Genomic DNA, 19,769 nt, shown 5'->3' with positions numbered 1-19,769 from the left:
GATACTGATTTGCTGTGTTGTGCTGTCTTATGCTAACGAACAGAAACTAACGATGTTTATGGTGTTCTTAGGTGATAAAGACAAGAACGAGACTCAGTGGTGAGAATCTGAGTAATTGCTGGTATTCGGTGAGTGGGATTATCTCCTGGTGTAGTATAGAGTAGCAACTTGCGCTACTATGTTTATATTGTTGTTAGTTGCCATGCTTAGTAGTTATGTTGTAAAGTTGATCGCAGTTAGGGTTTCCATGCTTTTAGTAGTATTAGTTGCTTGTAGTAGTAGTAGTAGTTGACTGGTTGCATGTACACAAGTTGTTGTTGTTGTTGTTGTTACCTTGATCTGTTAGGTTCAGCTCAGAGAGGTCAACCTAGTTGTGGTTGGGTCCAGTTGGCTACTGTTTGTTGAGTAGAGTGCTGAACGACGCATCACCTGCATGTAGATGAATATACTAGGGATTCAGTAGTAAGGTCTATCGGTAGACTCTAGCCTGATCAGCTAGTGGTCGTGTGCCCGTACAAGCCGTCGGTCCTCTAGTTGGAGCGTAGTTGCCAGTTGTTGTTTGTTGTATGTGTTTGAATATAGTTGTTGCTGTAGGAGTACAAGTTAGTACTGTATGCTAGACCTTTTGATAGTTCCATTCACTAGCATTGTGCTAACCCCTCACCTCCACCCTTGCAGGTCTTGGATCTTAGTGTTGGTAGGGACGGGAGTCGGGCTGACGATATGTTTGACAAGACGAACTCTGATGTCTTAACTTTTGTAAATATGTAACTAGTCGTTTGACATAACAATTATGGTTTGTAATGAAGTAATTAACTAAGCATCTGTGATAATCATTGAAATTAACTAAGGGCATTTATGTAAATTCAGTCTTCCGCTGTGGTTAAAAAAAATAAGGTGTTACAACTTGGTATCAGAGCATAAGTTTGGTCGCATGTACATTGTGTTGAATGTCATGTTCCCAAACCTTGTGTTGTGTCAAATATATCTGAGGGGACGGGTTAAGTGAATGTAGGGTTGATGTGTGTTAGTCAATAGGCACTAACATGTTTTCCACTAAGAGTTTGTGTGAGTTGTTATGGTAGTGCAGATATGACAGATAATACAGGAAAAGCAACTGGTCCGTCAGCCCCCGGAACATTTAGAGCCCAGATGAAGACGGGTATGTAGGTTAGAAGAAAAATCCGCAGGAACAAATTCTAGATTTGGAAAGTAAGTTAAAGGAAGCCCAGGACCGAATAAGGGAATTAGAACAACGCCAGATAACAGTGAATCCCAGTGGTAGTGTACCGAATCAGGTGTTTAGTGGGTATCCGGTGCAGTCAAATATTAACCAGCAAATGGGAAGTGCTTTCCAACAACATCAATGGTTGCCACCTCAGTGTCAATATCCTCAACAGTATCAGATGCCACCTCAGCTTAATCAACAGTTCCCAAATCATATGTGAGGTCCGTATCCGATGCCGACATTTCAACAACCGAAGAATTGTACTTTCAAACAGTTTCTGAACTGTAATCCTCCAGAGTATTCAAGAAGTTCTAAGCCAACGGTAACCCTTAACTGGTTAAGAGAGATAGTAAAGGTTTTTGAGGCCTGTCAGTGTGAACCAGAATTACAGGTTATTTATGCTAGTTGTATGTTGAAAAATAAGGCAATGGTTTGGTGAGATACAGTTATTTCTAGTATACCGAAAGAGCAAGTGAACATGATTACTTGGGAACAATTTTATAGTAAAGTTTGTAAGCAGTATTGTTCGTCTTATGACCTCAATCGAATTAAGACAGAATTTCTGGCAATGAAAATGACACCTCAGATAACGATAGATGATATAATTGAGCAGTATATGGATAAATTAAGGTTCGTGCAACAGTGGGTTCCAGACGAACAGTCCAGAATTCAACATTTTGTTAATATAATTTTACCAGAGTACAGAACAATGGTTAGGATGGCGACGTATCGCAAGCATTTGTTATGGCCAAGATGGTAGAGGATGAAGTCAGAGCAGCAATGAAATGTCCCGTTCATATTGATTATAAACGTTCCATATTAATTGATTTCGTCGCGAGGTTTGGAACTCTATATGAGACATTTTTCAAAGACTGTATTCATTTTTAAAATAACCATAACTTTATTTTATCGATAAAGGTTTAAAAAGCATTACGTAGATTATTAAATAATGATAATCTAAAATATACCGTTTACACACGACTATTACATGATGGTTTACAATAAGAATATATTACATCAAAATTAAGTTTCTTGAATGCAGTTTTTACATAATTTCATACAAGCATGGACTCCAAATCTTGTCCTTATTTTAGTATGCAACAGCGGAAGCTCTTAATAATCACCTGAGAATAAACATGCTTAAAACGTCAACAAAAATGTTGATGAGTTATAGGTTTAACCTATATATTATCAAATCATAATAATAGACCACAAGATTTCATATTTCAATATACATCCCATACATAGAGATAAAATTCATTCATATGGTGAACACCTGGTAACCGACATTAACAAGATGCATATAAGAATATCCCCTATCATTCCGGGAAATTCTTCGGACATGATAAAAAAAATCGAAGTACTAAAGCATCCGGTACTTTGGATGGGGTTCGTTAGGCCCAATAGATCTATCTTTAGGATTAGCATCGATTAGTAGATCGGTTTACTAATTCTTAGGTTACCAAGAAAAAGGGGCATATTCGGCTTCGATCATTCACCCATATAATGTAGTTTCAATTACTTGTGTCTATTTTGTAAAACATTTATAAAACTGCATGTATTCTCATCCCAAAATATTAGATTTTAAAAGTGGGACTATAACTCACTTTCACAGATTTTTACTTCGTCGGGAAGTAAGACTTGGCCACTGGTCGATTCACGAACCTATAACAAATATGTACATATATATCAAAGTATGTTCATAATATATTTACAACATTTTTAATACGTTTTAAAGTTTTTAAGTTTATTAAGTCAGTTGTCCTCGTTAGTAACCTACAACTAGTTGTCCACAATTAGATGTACAGAAATAAATCGATATATATTATCTTGAATTAATCCACGACCCAGTGTATACACGTCTCAGGCTAGATCACAACTCAAAGTATATATATTTTTGGAATCAACCTCAATCCTGTATAGCTAACTCCAACATTACTGCATATAGAGTGTCTATGGTTGTTCCAAATAATATATATAGATGGGTCGATATGATATGTCAAAACATTTGCATACGTGTCTATGGTATCCCAAGATTACATAATATATTAGAATACATGTATAATACAATATAAGTTAGCTAGGATATGATTAATATAAATTTGTTACCAATTTTCACTTAGCTACAACAAGCAAAAATATCCAATCTTGTTTTACCCATAACTTCTTCGTTTTAAATCCATTTTGAGTGTTTCAAGTTGCTATGGTTTCATATTGAACTTAAGTTTATGAATAAAAATAGAAAAATTATAAGTTTATAGTCAGAAATACAGGTTACAAGTCATTTTTGTAAAGGTAGTCATTTCAGTCGAAAGAACGACGTCTAGATGACCATTTTGGAAAACATACTTCCACTTTGAGTTTAACCATGATTTTTGGATATAGTTTCATGTTCATAAGAAAAATCATTTTCCCAGAAGAACAACTTTTAAATCAAAGTTTATCATAGTTTTTAATTAACTAACCCAAAACAGCCCGTGGTGTTACTACGACGGCGTATATCCGGTTTTACGATGTTTTTCGTGTTTTTCGGTTTTAAATCATTAAGTTAGTATGTCATATAGATATATAACATATGTTTAGTTGATTTTAAAATTCAAGTTATAAGGATTAACTTTTGTTTGCGAACAAGTGTAGAATTAACTAAACTATGTTCTAGTGATTTCAAGTTTAAACCTTCGAATAAGGTAGTTTTATATATATGAATTGAATGATGTTATGAACATCATTACTACCTCAGGTTTTGTGGATAAACCTACTGGAAATGAGAAAAATAGATCTAGCTTCAAAGGATCCTTGGATGACTTGAAAGTTCTTGAAGCAGAATCATGACACGAAAACAAGTTCAAGTAAGATTTCCACTCGAAATAAGATTGTTATAGTTATAGAAATTGAATTAAAGTTTGAATATGAGTATTACCTTGTATTAGAAAGATATCTTAATATAAATAAGAAAGATTTCTTGAGATTGGATGATCACTTTACAAGATTGGAAGTAAGCTAGCAAACTTGGAAGTATTCTTGATTTTATGAAACTAGAACTTATAGAATTTATGAAGAACACTTATAACTTGAAGATAGAACTTGAAAGAGATCAATTAGATGAAGAAAATTAAAGAATTAAAGTGTTTGTAGGTGTTTTTGGTCGTTGGTATATGGATTAGATATAAAGGATGTGTAATTTTGTTTACTTGTAAATAAATCATGAATGATTACTAATATTTTTGTAATTTTATGAGATATTTCATGCTAGTTGCCAAATGATGGTTCCTACATGTGTTAGGTGACTCACATGGGCTGCTAAGAGCTGATAATTAGAGTGTATATACCAATAGTACATACATATAAAAGCTGTGTATTGTACGAGTACGAATACGGGTGCATACGAGTAGAATTGTTGATGAAACTGAACGAGGATGTAATCGTAAGCATTTTTGTTAAGTAGAAGTATTTTGATAAGTGTCTTGAAGTCTTTAAAAAGTGTATGAATACATATTAAAACACTACATGTATATACATTTTAACTGAGTCATTAAGTCATCGTTAGTCGTTACATGTAAATGTTGATTTGAAACCTTTAAGTTAACGATCTTGTTAAATGTTGGTAACCCAATGTTTATTATATCTAATGAGATGTTAAATTATTATATTATCATGATATTATGATATCTTAATATATCTTAATATGATATATATACATTTAAATATCGTTATAACGATAATCGTTACATATATGTCTCGTTTCGAAATCCTTAAGTTAGTAGTCTTATTTTTACATATGTAGTTCATTGTTAATATACATAATGACATGTTTACTTATCATTTATCATGATTAAACATAGTGTAACAATATCTTAATATGATTCATATGTAATTAGTAAAACATTGTTATAACGATAATCGTTATATATATCGTTTCGAGTTTCTTAATTTAATAAACACAATTTTATGTATATAACTCATTGTTAAAATACCTAATGGGATACTTACTTATCATAATATCATATTAACTATATATATAATCATATATATGTCATCATATAGTTTTTACAAGTTTTAACGTTCGTGAATCACCGGTCAACTTGGGTGGTCAATTGTCTATATGAAACCTATTTCAATTAATCAAATCTTAACAAGTTTGATTGCTTAACATGTTGGAAACACTTAATCATATAAATATCAATTTCATTTAATATATATATAAACATGAAAAAGTTCGGGTCACTACAAGCAAGAAATAGAATAGTAGTTTATGAGATGTCACAACAAGATCAGGTGATGAGTCATTCGGACTCTAGGTCAAAGAAGTCTGTTAAGTTGAAACAGAAAAGTGGGTCAGAACAGAGTGGGTTAGTGATATGGCCAAAATGGACGGTTTTATTTGTGCGGTGTCATTATGTCGCAACACGCCAGAATCAGTTACCAAAAGAGAGTAATGGTTTTATTATTTATATTTAGTTGGGTTTCCTAGCTATAACTCACATACTTGTCTTCCTTTTAAATAGTAAGTGGTAAATATAACTCAGGTTCATATTTTTGTATGTTTGCTCAGTAACGTGGGATGAAAGTGCCTAAATAGTTAACCCTATTGACAAGTGGTGATAGATTAAGATTAACTAATAATAATATAACTATAAAGGTAAAAATGGATAGGTATGAAGAATAAATCCTGATGGGGAACTATCGCAAGAGTTTAACTTCCTAGAATAAATACTAAACCTCAATCAACTGGGCTATGAATCTAACTGATTTGTCACTAAGAGTTTAGGCTTTGAAGATTCTGGCTAAGACGGATATCCCTACTCCCAACGTTAACCTTAAAGGGTTTAAACGACCTTGTGGATGGAATCCTAGGTACATGAACAAAGTGGTATATCCCTAAAGGAAAGTCTCGGCTTTTCTTAATCCTAGTTGGTCGAACTACAGTAATATTCCACCACTTAATACTAAGTTATGCCTTAACATTAACAGATGTGCAATCTTAGATATTCTAAGGTACTGCTAATTGGATTACAGGTCTCTCCTTTGTGATCACTTACTCAACCCCGGATCATCTTACAGCATATCAAGAACGTTGCTTCTGACGCGAATCATGCTTCTGAGCAAGCTAGTGTTCACTGAAATCTATATTGCCTACTCTAATCACAACCTAAATGGGCAGCTCTTCTTTGACGAATAAATGGTTATTCGTACGTAGATACTATATCCCTATTGTGACGTTAAGCACACATAACTACTTACCTTGTATCCTAGGGTTGATCAAGTCCTAATACTAGGTTATAGCCACGTGAATAAGCGGAAAGGGTGATCCAGAAAGTAGACTTCTAATTCGTCAAGGTTTTTGCATAACAATAGCATAAGTTTCAGATAAAGTATTCAACACATAATAAACATTTTCAACGGATAGATAAGCATGCAAGATGAAAGCAACTTAAAGTAACAAGATAACTTTACTAAATTAAGGAAAGCGTTTACCGTTTACAGACGAGATCTGGACCATTACAAGGGCTGACATCCTCTAGACCGTTCCTATTACAATCTTCGGCGTTCGCCTCCGGGTACTTAATTTCTCGCTCGGAGGTGAGAAGGCCTTGAAAGCTCTAGTGAGAGAAAGTGTATTGTAGTGAGAGAGTGAAGAGAGGTGTGTTGAAAATGGATGACAACAAGCCTTTAAATAGAAGTGAAAAATGCCTGCAAACGGCTGGAAGGCCGTTTGGCAGGCCGTTTGACAAGCCGTTTGCAAGGCCGTTTGACTAGGTAGTCCGTTTCTTGTGCCTGTTTGCCTTGGTCGTGTGGCAGGCCGTTTCCCATAGTGGAAGGCCATTTAGCAAGCCGTTTGGCCTGCCTGACTTGCTGAATTCACTGGGTCGCAACTTGGTTTCTTGTCTTTCACCATTTTCACTTTAGAATCTTTGTTTTAGCTCTGATTTTCTTGATTCTTCTTGCATCCTCTTCGTAATTACTTTATCTACAAATTTAACTAAAAAAGCGATTATTTTTTCGAAAAAGTTTGGAACTTTATGCTTTTTGGGACTCAATATCGGGGGTAAAAACGTGACTTTTTAGCTGATATCAGTTAACATCAAGTCAGAATTCTTGGTGTTATAGTTGTAGATCATCTCATAGTGGTCCTTGTTCAGATTCAACCAAAAGATGTTTAAGATGTGGTATTGTGGGACACGAGATTCGAATGCGTTCATTTCAAGAGAATGTATGTTGAAAATGTCATCAAGTGGGGCATAGGTCAGCTCAATGTCCGTATGTAAGAGGATCAGGTTCTGGGGCAGGGCCAGGATTGCAGTCGGGATTGGTAGGTGGATCTTCTGGTTCTTCGGTATGGCAAAAAAAAAAAGAATTTACCCACGGCAACAGCAAGAGCTTATCAGATGCAGATGTTGAATATGATATAAATACAGGTATGCTTCAAAATCCTTGTATTGTTTAGTTATATATATGTATATGATTGAGTATATATACATATATGTGTGTTTTAGATTGATAAATCTTGTTCGTAGTGTAAGATTTATTTCGTTGGGTTATGTTGTTGTATGTTTGGTTACGACCCTTGTGCGCTTTGTGGGGTAGTGGTGACCCTTAGGTTTACTTTTTGGGATTGAAGACCGTGACTTGGATAGAGATGTGTTAGGTATCTTTATGCAGTGGACTTTTGGACGACAGGAAGTTGTTAGATAGTAACATAAGTATGAGTGATATGTGGGTAGTGCACTTTATTGATCAGATACTTTCTTATGCTTGTTCGATGTGTGGTAATATTGGTAGATTATATTTGAACATTTGATGGACAATATTTAAATAACTATGATTGGACAGATGGTGTGATTGATTAATTATTAAGTAGCTTATTTATTGTCGAAGCGTTTGAAGAGACTCGTTGAATTTAAGCTAGTGGATGGAACAAGTAGTATTTTTCCATTTCGAGCGACTCAGAATGAAGGTGTGATTCAAGATAATATACTTGTGTCTGGCCAACAAAAGTGTATTATGGTGAGTCATACAGAGTTTCTGGGAAGCAGAAGGAAAAATTAGATGGCCTGTGCTATTCGTGGACTGTGAATTGAACGTTGGAACTGTGTTATGATTGGACAAAAACGAGTAACCTGAGATATTACCAACAATTAAGGACAAATTTTGTGGACATAGACACATAACATAGAATGATGATTAATTCTATTGCCCGAGCTTGGAATAATTGTGAAATGTTGACTGTGTTAGGAGTTGAAATTGATGACAAATTGTGAAATTTGACTTGGATCATTGAATTGACAGTGGAGATTTATGGATTCCAGTTGTTGACAGTGGACGTTGTGGTAATTTGTATTATATCGGACGTGAGTAAATGTTAGAAATTCCATATCCGTGCACTTGTTCGAAGGAAGATGATTGGTATTAAAAGGACGATTTACTAGTTTGAATCAATTATTGTGAAAGAACTAGTTGAGTTTACGGTTTTGTTGAGCATACTTGACCCGATTTCGAGGACGGAATCTCTTTAAGGGGGTAGATTTGTAACATCCTATTACCGGGCCTAGCTGAAAAGACCCTTTTTGACCTTGGGTGTGTTTGTGTGTTATTATAATAATTATATATTTATAATTATATGGTTGTTAGTTGAGACCACTTTGTGATAAGGGTCACCGATCATGTTCGTTTATTTAATTTGGACTCCGTTAGGGCCACTTAACGAGATACGTAAGATTTAAGATAACTGATAACCTTTCACTCTCTAGAACCCTAATCTCTTAGATCTCGATTTTGTGTTTAATTGTGCTGTGTAATCAGTTGCTACTGATTTCATGGTTATAACAAGGTATGAATCATTCATTTTCATGATGTAATCTGAGATTAAATGAGTCTTTGGTTAGGTTTTGGTACAATTGGCTTTTTTGGTCAAAATCAAGTGATTTGGGTGTTGTTTTGATGTAATTCATTGGGGTTTAAGTTTGTATAAGTGTTATAAATGTTTCCTAAACGGATTTTGGTGTCAAAAAGTTTAGAAATCGAGATTTGGGGGATTTTGGCTCGAAACCTGTCAGTTTCTGCTGTTGCTGCTCGATGAACACAAACGTACGGTTGCAGCCTACAACTGCACGGGTACATTGTGCAACCATACGGGTGCATGTGCAACCGTACGGATGCAGTGGTGTTGGTGCGATCGGGCAGTGAGTGTGCAACCGTACGGATACATGATGTAACCATACGGATAGACTTGTAACCGTACGGTTACACCTGCAACCATACGGATGTAGATCAGTACTGACTGTTATTGTTTAATGGTTGTTTTCTAGCTGTTATGCTGCCCGCGTGACTTATGATGATCATAATATAAATTCTGAAAATACATAAGTGTTGAATAGACTTTTTAGCGGCGCTTTTGATACTGATTTGCTATGTTGTGCAGTCTTATGGTAACGAACAGAAACTAACTATGTTTATGGTGTTCTTAGGTGATAAAGACAAGAACGAGACTTAGTAGTGAGAATCTGAGTAGTTGCTGGTATTCGGTGATTGAGATTATCTCCTGGTGTAGTATAGAGTAGCAAGTTGCGCTACTATGTTTATATTGTTGTTAGTTGTTATGCTTAGTAGTTATGTTGTAAAGTTGGTCGCAGTTAGAGGAGGAGTAGTAGTAGTAGTAGTAGTAGTAGTAGCAGTAGCAGTAGCAGTAGCAGTAGCAGTAGCAGTAGCAGTAGCAGTAGCAGTAGCAGCAGTAGTAGCAGCAGCAGCAGCAGCAGCAGCACAAGTAGTTGTTGTTGTTGTTGTTGGAACATAGATCTGTTAGGTTCAGCTCAGAGAGGTCAACCTAGTTGTGGTTGGGTCCAGTTGGCTACTGTTTGTTGAGTATAGTGCTGAACGACGCATCACCTGCGTGTGGATGACTATACTGGAGATTCAGTAGTAAGGTCTATCGGTAGACTCTAGCCTGATCAGCTAGTGGTCGTGTGCCCGTACAAGCTGCCGGTCCTCTAGTTGGAGCGTAGTTGTCAGTTGTTGTTTGTTGTATGTGGTTGAATATAGTTGTTGATGTAGGAGTACAAGTTGGTACTGTATGCTAGACCTTTTGATAGTTCCATTCACTTAGCATTGTGCTAACCCCCTCACCTTCACCCTTGCAGGTTTGGATCTTAGTGTTGGTAGGGACGAGAGTCGGGCTTACGATATGTTTGACAAGACGAACTCTGATGTCTTAACTTTTGTAAATATGTAACTAGTCGTTTGACGTAACAACTGTGGTTTGTAATGAAGTAATTAACTAAGCATCTGTGATAATGATGTTTGAAATTAACTAAGGGTATTTATGTAAATTCAGTCTTCCGCTGCGATTTTTTTTTAAAAAAAACAGGGTGTTACAACCAATATTGGGTGTTTCTTTGGTCATATATGATGGAGAGTAGTTAACATTATGATTGAGATTGTGGAAAAGCGCATCTTTTATCATTGTTATGTGAATGATAATGGAGCAATCAAATGAAGGTTTTTTAATATAGTAGTTAGCTACTTTTACGGTCCCTCGTATCGAAACAGTAGACGGAGAATATTATAGATATGTACTTGACTTGATGTTACCCCACTCTCTCTTGGTTAAGATTCACATGGTGACTCGATGGCTTTTCTTGTGATATATGAGACACCCATACTTATTATTATGTTGTACCTTGTACACAAATACTACAACTACCTAACTCGGTGTTCCTAGTGCATCGTTTGATGGTGATGGTGATTGTTTTTTTCTTTCTCTGCTTTCTTTTTACGTTTTGGGCGTTGCTTCTTCTCCAGTAATGCCTGTTTTGCAAAGGTCTTGTCTTGCTCTCTCTTTAGTCCTATTGTCAATGTTTCCTTTCTTTATTGCCACTTCAATTCGTACTATATACCTTGTGGGTGGTTTCAAGAGTTACTCAAGTGAACTCACTTTTTTTCTAGCTGACGGCATGTATTTCGGATGGGTCACTCTCAGGAGACATGGAGGACGGATTTGGTGGTGGTTGATGGTTATGGATCTTTTTGCTATCTTCTGGTACCCGACATAATGTAAGTGGTTTAACTTTTACTCTGGTGGATGAGTTCTAGTTTAGTTGTAGGCTTAGGGGGTTTTGGGCTTGTTGGTTTCGAGTTTTGATCTATTGGTTTTAGTCTTGCCCGGTTACAAAGTTTCAGTGTTTGAAGTGGGTTGTGTGGCTCAATGGTAACTGGTTGTTTGGTTGCTTTCAATTGTTTGTGTTGGTGTATTAGTTTTTGATGTCTTTGGTTGTTAGTGTGACTAGTTCAATAGAATCAATATTAGTTTGATGGTTCAATGGTTTGGTTTCAAGAATGTTAGGATGTTAGGATTTTCGCTAATTGTTAATTCAGTATGTTGTTGCAAATGCTATTATTGTTATTCTTTTTTGACTGAATTAAGTTTTTAACATGTGAATTAAGCACCATTTATTCGGAAAAAAAAAAAATTTCTGTTCTGCTATTAGAGAAAAAATTTATTTACTAAACCTTTTTTTATTTTTTACAAAAAACATGAATTTTAATTAATAATATCACAAGATTTTAAGAAATGATAAAGACCATCGTCTAGTTGAGAAGATCCTACAATCGATTATTATGCATCACAGTTGATCTGGATCTTATTATACAACTTCAATCGTTGAAACAATCATTGAATAACACCAATGCAAACAAAATAACAGGGAGTAAACGATAAACAAACTATTGGACGATCTAAAACATTAAGCATACCACTTAAGATCTTGACATCATATCCTAACTTCATCCAATTCGAATTCAATCATAAGAAACTCAAAAGCAACGACAAACTCACTGCAATCTTCATCTTAAATGTAATTTAAGGAACATGTTAAAAAGTATTAGTTTAACTTCAATTTTCCTTTCGAAAATAACTTATTCACTTGAAACGCATTTTAGACATATGTAATATACTACATATTGATATTGATGTAGACTCGGGAAGGAAGGCTAATGGGCTTGTGGATAATGGCAGATTCAAGGATGACAACAGAAGTGGCGCTGACCCAACAGGCCCGATAACATTTGGATACTTTTTGGTTAATTGTAATTTTGGGCTCAAGGCAGACTTTGGATAAGAGTGCACAGAGTTGGACTTGTTCTACAACAACTTTTCTTTTCATGTTTATCTAGTTTTGAATTCCCGTTGAATAAGGGATTAGTTTCCTATTTATGTTTTGTTACCAGCACGTTTCAAACTTAGTTTTTGATATTTAATTTCGTTGAAATAAAAAAAAGCTGCGAGCTTTTGTTTATCTGATTCGTGTTATTTAATCTTGATCTTTCTTGGCCACGAAGGGGACATCATTTGGTATCCAGAGTTCAGGGTCTCGGCCAAAAAGATGTATCGTGGAGGATCCTATCGCACATCAACTCGCAGAAACGCCGACCGAGGCAGTGAGGTTGATCCTAGGGATGCTGAGATTGACCGGTTGAATAGACGAATTGCCGAATTGGAATTCAATCAGCGTGGAGGCTATGAGGATTACGATTCGGAAAGAACTAATGATCAGTGGGAGGATATAAACCCTTTTGCTGATCGTTACAGGAGTGACCGAAGGGCTTACCAACAGGACCCACTAAGAAGTATTGGGATGAAAGTAGAGATCCTCGAGTTCACAGGTGCGGTACATCCAGATGAATTTCTGGATTGGCTAAGTACAGTTGAAAGGGTATTCGACATCAAAGACATACCGGAACATTTGAAGGTTAAGCTCGTAGCCATCAAACTCAAGCAACACGCGTCCTTATGGTGGGATCACGTAAAGAAACAAAGAGTTATCGAGCGTAAATCAAAGGTAGAAACTTGGAGCAAGATGAAAAAACTTTTAAAACGGAAGTTTTTATGCGAGAATCACCGTCAACAAGCTTTTCTTGATTATCATAATTTAAAACAAGGTAGCCTCACTGTCGAAAAAACGATTCATGAGTTCGACAGGCTGCGTATGAGGTGCGATATTTCTGAAGAAGAGGAGCAGATTATCGCGAGGTTTTTGGGTGTACTCAATCCTGAGATCGCGGATGTAGTAAGTCTTCAACCTTACTACACCTATGATGATGTTTGTCGGCTTGCGTTAAAGGTAGAAAAGCAACAAAGTAAAGGTAAAGGAAAGGTGGTGTTTAATCGTGTGACTCCTGCTACAAAACCTTCACCTACACTGCCCGAAAAAAGTAAAACCGAGCAGCCCTCTAAATCATCTACACCAGGGAATAATGGGCGTACACCTAGATGTTTTAAATGCCAAGGGTTAGGGCACTACTGGAGAGACTGCCCAAACCAACGAACCGTGACGCTACAGGATGATTTCTCTTCACCAATTTATGACACAGACGATGAGCAAGAGGACGACACGGTTTACCAACAGGATGAATCTGAAGTATTATATCCGGATAAAGGAGAGGCATTGGTCATTCGACGAGCTCTCAAAACAGCACCTGATCTGACCAATGATCATTCATGGCTTCGCAATAATATTTTTCGTACTAAGGTAACCTTCCATGGGAAAATATGTAACCTAATTATTGATGGAGGTAGCTGTGAAAATGTTGTTTCCACTGAAATGGTCACGAAATTGGGGTTGAAATCTGAAGAGCACCCGGAACCTTACAAGTTGACGTGGTTAAAGAAAGGGAGTCATGTCACTGTTAATAAACGATGTCTTGTAAAATTTTCAATCGGGAAGAGGTATACTGATGAAATTTGGTGTGAAGTTATCCCGATGGACGCATGTCACATTCTATTGGGACGTCCATGGCAATTCGATAGGAAAACCAAACATGACGGGTATCGCAATACGTATTCTTTTACTAAAGACGGAGTACACATCACGTTAGCACCACTCGACGTTAGGTCTGTAAAAGAGGATGACTCGTCATTTTTTCTTAACAAAAGTGAAGTGCTTACAGCGGTGCGAAACTGCACTCACAGCCCGCTGATATTCGCATTGCTTGTGGAGGAAGAGAACGAAAAAAGTACTCATATTCCCACTGAAGTTAAGCCATTGTTGGAAGAATTCGCAGATGTGCTTCCTTTTGAAATACCTCCTGGACTTCCCTTAATGCGTGAGATACAACACCACATAGATTTTATACCAGGTGCTACTATTCCGAATAAACCTGCATATCAGATGAACACCACGGAATACGCTGAACTTGAAAGACAAGTCACCGAGTTGTTGAATAAAGGCCTCATCCGCGAAAGTATGAGTCCATGTGCTGTTCCAGCTTTGCTAGTGCCGAAACCAGGAGGCAAATTCAGAATGTGCATCGATAGCCGTGCAGTGAACAAAATAACAGTCAAGTATCGGTTTCCAATTCCTCGCTTTGATGACCTACTTGACCAACTAAGTGGTGCGACTGTATTCTCTAAGATTGACTTGCGGAGCGGATATCATCAAATTCGTATGAGGTCGGGGGATGAGTGGAAAACAGCATTCAAAACACGTGATGGGCTTTACGAATGGATGGTCATGCCTTTCGGACTCTCGAACGCACCTAGCACGTTTATGCGTTTAATGAATCAGGTATTCCTCAATTTCATTGGCAAGTTTGTGGTTGTTTATTTTGACGATATACTTGTATATAGCTTGTCCACTGACCAACACTTGGCTCATCTTCATCAAGTATTTACTGTTTTAAGGGAGCAACAGCTTTATGCAAATGGTGCTAAATGTCATTTTCTTACATCAGAGGTCACCTTTTTGGGGTATATCATTGTAAATCATGGAATTCGAATGGACCCTGCGAAAATAGAGGCTATTCTTAATTGGCCTTTACCCACGAACCTTCACGAGGTTCGAAGTTTCCATGGCCTCGCCTCCTTCTACCGTCGTTTTATACGGAATTTTAGTAGCGTTGTAGCACCTGTTACAGAGTGCATGAAGGGAGGTTCTTTTTCATGGACACCATCCGCCACTCAAGCGTTTAATGATTTGAAGGCAAAGGTAACACAAGCACCTGTACTCGCTTTACCAAATTTTACTGACGTTTTTCAAGTTGAATGTGATGCTTCAGGTGTAGGTATTGGTGGCGTGTTGAGTCAAAATAAACGGCCGGTAGCATTTTTTAGTGAAAAGTTGAACGATGTTCGTCGGCGCTACTCTACTTATGATCGCGAATTCTATGCTATTGTGAGGTGTCTTGAAACGTGGCGACATTATCTTCTGCCTGCAGAATTCGTATTGTTTTCTGATCACGAATCATTGAAGTACATACATGGACAACATAAGTTGAGCCCGAGACATGCTCGTTGGGTGGAGGTACTACAGTCGTATTCGTTTGTTATTAAACATAAAGCAGGCAAGCATAATCAGGTTGCGGATGCATTAAGCCGCCGCCACTTACTACTCTCCACTCTCCATGTTAAGATTATGGGATTTGACACGTGGAAGTCCTTGTATTCTGATGACACCGATTTCAAAGATATTTGGCTCAAGTGTCACGTTACTCCATTTGGTTCATATTCGCTGCAAGAGGGTTTTCTTTTTCGGGGTTCCAGATTGTGTGTTCCTAACAGTTCCCTCCGAGATTCGATAATTTTAGAAAGTCACGCTGGTGGAATGGCAGGTCATTTTGGGATGAATAAGACTTTATCATTGGTCAACAGTAGGTTCTATTGGCCTCGTATGGTACATGATGTAAACAAAGTTATGTCTCGCTGTCGTACGTGCCATATAGCTAAGACACATGTGAGCAATACAGGCCTGTATACTCCGTTGCCAGTACCAAATGCGCCTTGGCAGGATGTTAGTCTAGACTTTGTACTCGGGTTACCTCGTACTGCTCGACACAAAGACTCGGTAATAGTGGTCGTTGATAGATTTTCAAAAATGGCACACTTTTTGCCTTGTGCAAAGACATTTGATGCTAGTCAGGTTGCTCGGTTATATTTTGCCGAAATTGTTCGCCTACATGGGTACCAATGACAATAACATCTGATCGCGACGTCAAGTTTGTAAGTCATTTTTGGAGGACTTTGTGGGCGCGTGTTGGTTCTAAGCTCCAATTTAGTAGCTCGCACCACCCACAAACGGATGGGAAAACCGAGGTCATTAGTCGTAGCCTTGGTAATCTTTTGCGTAGTTTGGTGGGTGAGCGTCCGACACAGTGGGATCTTGTGTTACCTCCGGCTAAGTTTGCGTTTAATAGCTCAGTTAATCGAACCACGGGCTGCAGTCCATTTCAGATTGTCTATGGTACTAACCCTCTCACCCCATTGGACATGTTACCTCGACCCATCGCTACTCAAGAAGACGAAGCTGGTTTAGATTGGGCTGAGGAATTTAAAGCATTGCATAGGCGTGTTCGTGATCGTCTTACGCAACAAACTCAAGTCTATCAGAGGCGTGCAAATCAGCATCGCAAGCGGGTTGTTTACAAGGTGGGGGATTTAGTATGGATTCATTTACGTAAAGAACGGTTCCCCGCGGGTCGGTTTGGTAAGTTGAAGCCTCGAGCAGATGGTCCTTTTCGTGTTGTGGAGCGTATAAATGACAACGCCTATAAGATCGATCACCCGGGTCATTATAACGTATCGGCCACCTTTAATGTTGCTGACTTATCTCCTTATGTTGGTGACAACGATGTAGCCTCGAGGACGAGTCTTTCCGAAGGGGGGAGGATGATGTAGACTCGGGAAGGAAGGCTAATGGGCTTGTGGATAATGGCAGATTCAAGGATGACAACAGAAGTGGCGCTGACCCAACAGGCCCGATAACATTTGGAGACTTTTTGGTTAATTGTAATTTTGGGCTCAAGGCAGACTTTGGATAAGAGTGCACAGAGTTGGACTTGTTCTACAACAACTTTTCTTTTCATGTTTATCTAGTTTTGAATTCCCGTTGAATAAGGGATTAGTTTCCTATTTATGTTCTGTTACCAGCACGTTTCAAACTTAGTTTTTGATATTTAATTTCGTTGAAATAAAAAAAAGCTGTGAGCTTTTGTTTATCTGATTCGTGTTATTTAATCTTGATCTTTCTTGGCCACGAAGGGGACATCACATATATTATCAAAGGGCTTAGAATCTAACGGTATTCGATGAGCCTTTCAATAAAAAAAATGTCGAGGGTTCATCCTCGTTGTGGACACACTAGTGAATTAATTTAATAGGTGTAGGGTGTGTGAGTTTTTGTTTTAAAAAAATAATAGATATAGATATCATACTTTAAAATAAATTATCTACGTGAAATGAAGTTTTTTTTTTTTTGTAATATATATATATATATATATATATATATATATATATATATATATATATATATATATATATATATATATATATATATATATATATATATATATATATATATATATATACTGGATTTTTGAGCCCGTGCGATGCACGGGGAATATAATATACTTTACTATAAATGATTTTTTATTAAATTAGTATCAACTTACAACAAATAAAAATATATTTTTTTTGAATCAAAAATAATATAATTTTAATTTGTCGAACAATTCTTATTTGTACGTTGTTCGATTATTATATGATACATGATTTTATATAGTTCATTTATTCGAGTCACAATTGTTAGTTGTTTCTAAAAATGTGAATACAAACATTTAGAAGTAATGATATGTAATTAAGAGTTAAATGATCTCATAAAAATGAAACATAGTACTAATTTTTAACAAAAGAAACATTAAACATACATTATATTTCAATGATGTTCAAATCTCAAATACAGATACAGATACAAATACAAATATATTTTTTTAATCACCAAATAATTTTATTTTAATTTGTCGAACCAATATTTTTTTTACATTGTTCGATTATTATATGATTAATGATTGTAGATAACTCATTAATTCGTGTAACATTAAACATACATTATAGTTAATAGATGTCATAAAAACCAAATATATTAAAAACATTTTCTAAACTTAAGTCTATAAGTGTTGCAAGACTTCTTTGATCACAACATTTTTAGAGCCCGTGCGTTGCACGGTGGTTTTAATATTATTGTGTATAAATGATGTAAACATTAGAGAGTAAAAATAAATTGATATAAGGTTTGATTTGTTTGTAACTAAAAAATAACTAATTTTTAAATGTTGTGGAACGATTAAGTTTTGCAAAAACTCCATCATTCTATCATTAATGATGTTAACTACTTAATTAGTTAGAGAAGAATTGCCCATTCTTGATAATATTGTGATTGCAAAGATTAAGAATGTATAAATATTAACATGACATTAAAGCATAGATTATAGTTCATATATCTCATAAGAATGAAGCATATTTAAAAAAGAGATTATAGTTGATAGATTTCATAAAAATGAGAAGAATAAGAATTTTCAATCATTCATAAATTTCAATCCCAAACACTAATATGTTACATAAAGTTTAAAAAAAGACATCTAAACTTTATATGTTCTATTGGGTAGTCTTGAAAGCTTAAATTATAAATGAGCTGCATGATGGAACCCGTGCAACAAAGCTTATTGCGAATTTTCCCCATAAGGTGTAAAACAAAAACCTATTGTTAACCTCATATTCAAAAAATGCAAAAGCAAACCAACTATGAACAGGAAAAAGAAAAACAAAAGACGAACTAAACAATGAATCATACCTTCGTGGAATAAAGAGGGTGTAGCATACCCCATGAAAACTCGTCCAAAAAGGAAAAAAGTAGGCAAAGATTACACCTGCAACAACAATCGTTCGCAAGAAGAACTGAAAAAAAATATTAGACAAATTTAACTTATAAATGCACAAATTACTCATTCAGAATCTAATTACTAATAGGAGGAAAAATGTAAATTACTACAACAGCTTTATAAACAATTTTTTGTCTTGATTCCTTGCCGAATGATAATGGCAGTATCAAAAGTATATAAATCATAAGAATTGAAAATGTTATAGTTGTCATCAAAGAACATCTATGTGCCAATCAAGAAATGTGTCTAAATTTCTAAAACCGTACTATTATGCAATTTGAAACATATGTTGTAGTTTTAATACATTCATCCAATACACAACTCAAACTTATGAATTGTTGAAAACTCAAGAAATGCGCCTAATAATCTCAAAGGTTATATCATGTTACAGAATGGTAATTATCCAATGATTATCAATAGATGTAGTTGTTCCGGTGGAAGTCTAAGAGTAACATTCTGAAAGCATCCACAAGGAAAAATGAATGCATCATAAAACCAATATGTAGTAGATGATGTGGAGGTTAGACTCTAATATTAGTTTTAGGAATTGATATTATTGAGCGACTATTTTTAAAAGAGCCTGTGAAAAAACTAACATGTCATTAGCATAGGATTGTTCAGAACATAGAACACAATATGATTAACCAAACCTTAAAGGTTATAATCTCATTTACGTAGATTGTACTCTTAAAAGTTAAACTTGACTACAAACCACACAAAATCATGAATCGTTGAAAAGTGAAAGCACCTCGATGCAAGGCCATGTGCAGTTTTAATGTAGCATAACCGATCCCAGAATTAGCTCCAGTTATTATGCAATTCTTTTGATCTATTCACCTTG

The 19,769-nt window shown here is 36.1% G+C and overlaps 1 protein-coding gene across 1 annotated transcript in view; it reads left to right on the top strand.

Moving 5' to 3' along the window:
• Positions 1-16,185, top strand: part of LOC139860056 (uncharacterized) — a 33,387-nt gene extending 17,202 nt beyond the window's left edge. Inside the window, exons 5-6 of the mRNA XM_071848830.1 lie at positions 12,197-12,307; positions 12,500-16,185. Coding sequence (XP_071704931.1) covers positions 12,197-12,307; positions 12,500-16,185 — 3,797 coding nt within the window. The remainder of the gene's footprint in view (positions 1-12,196; positions 12,308-12,499) is intronic.
• The last annotated feature ends 3,584 nt before the right edge of the window (positions 16,186-19,769 follow it).

This window comes from Rutidosis leptorrhynchoides, chromosome 7, assembly GCF_046630445.1.
Source record: "Rutidosis leptorrhynchoides isolate AG116_Rl617_1_P2 chromosome 7, CSIRO_AGI_Rlap_v1, whole genome shotgun sequence".
Taxonomy (NCBI): domain Eukaryota; kingdom Viridiplantae; phylum Streptophyta; class Magnoliopsida; order Asterales; family Asteraceae; genus Rutidosis; species Rutidosis leptorrhynchoides.
The sequence above is the reverse complement of the archived record's forward strand: the minus strand, read 5'-3'. Positions and strand labels throughout refer to the sequence as shown.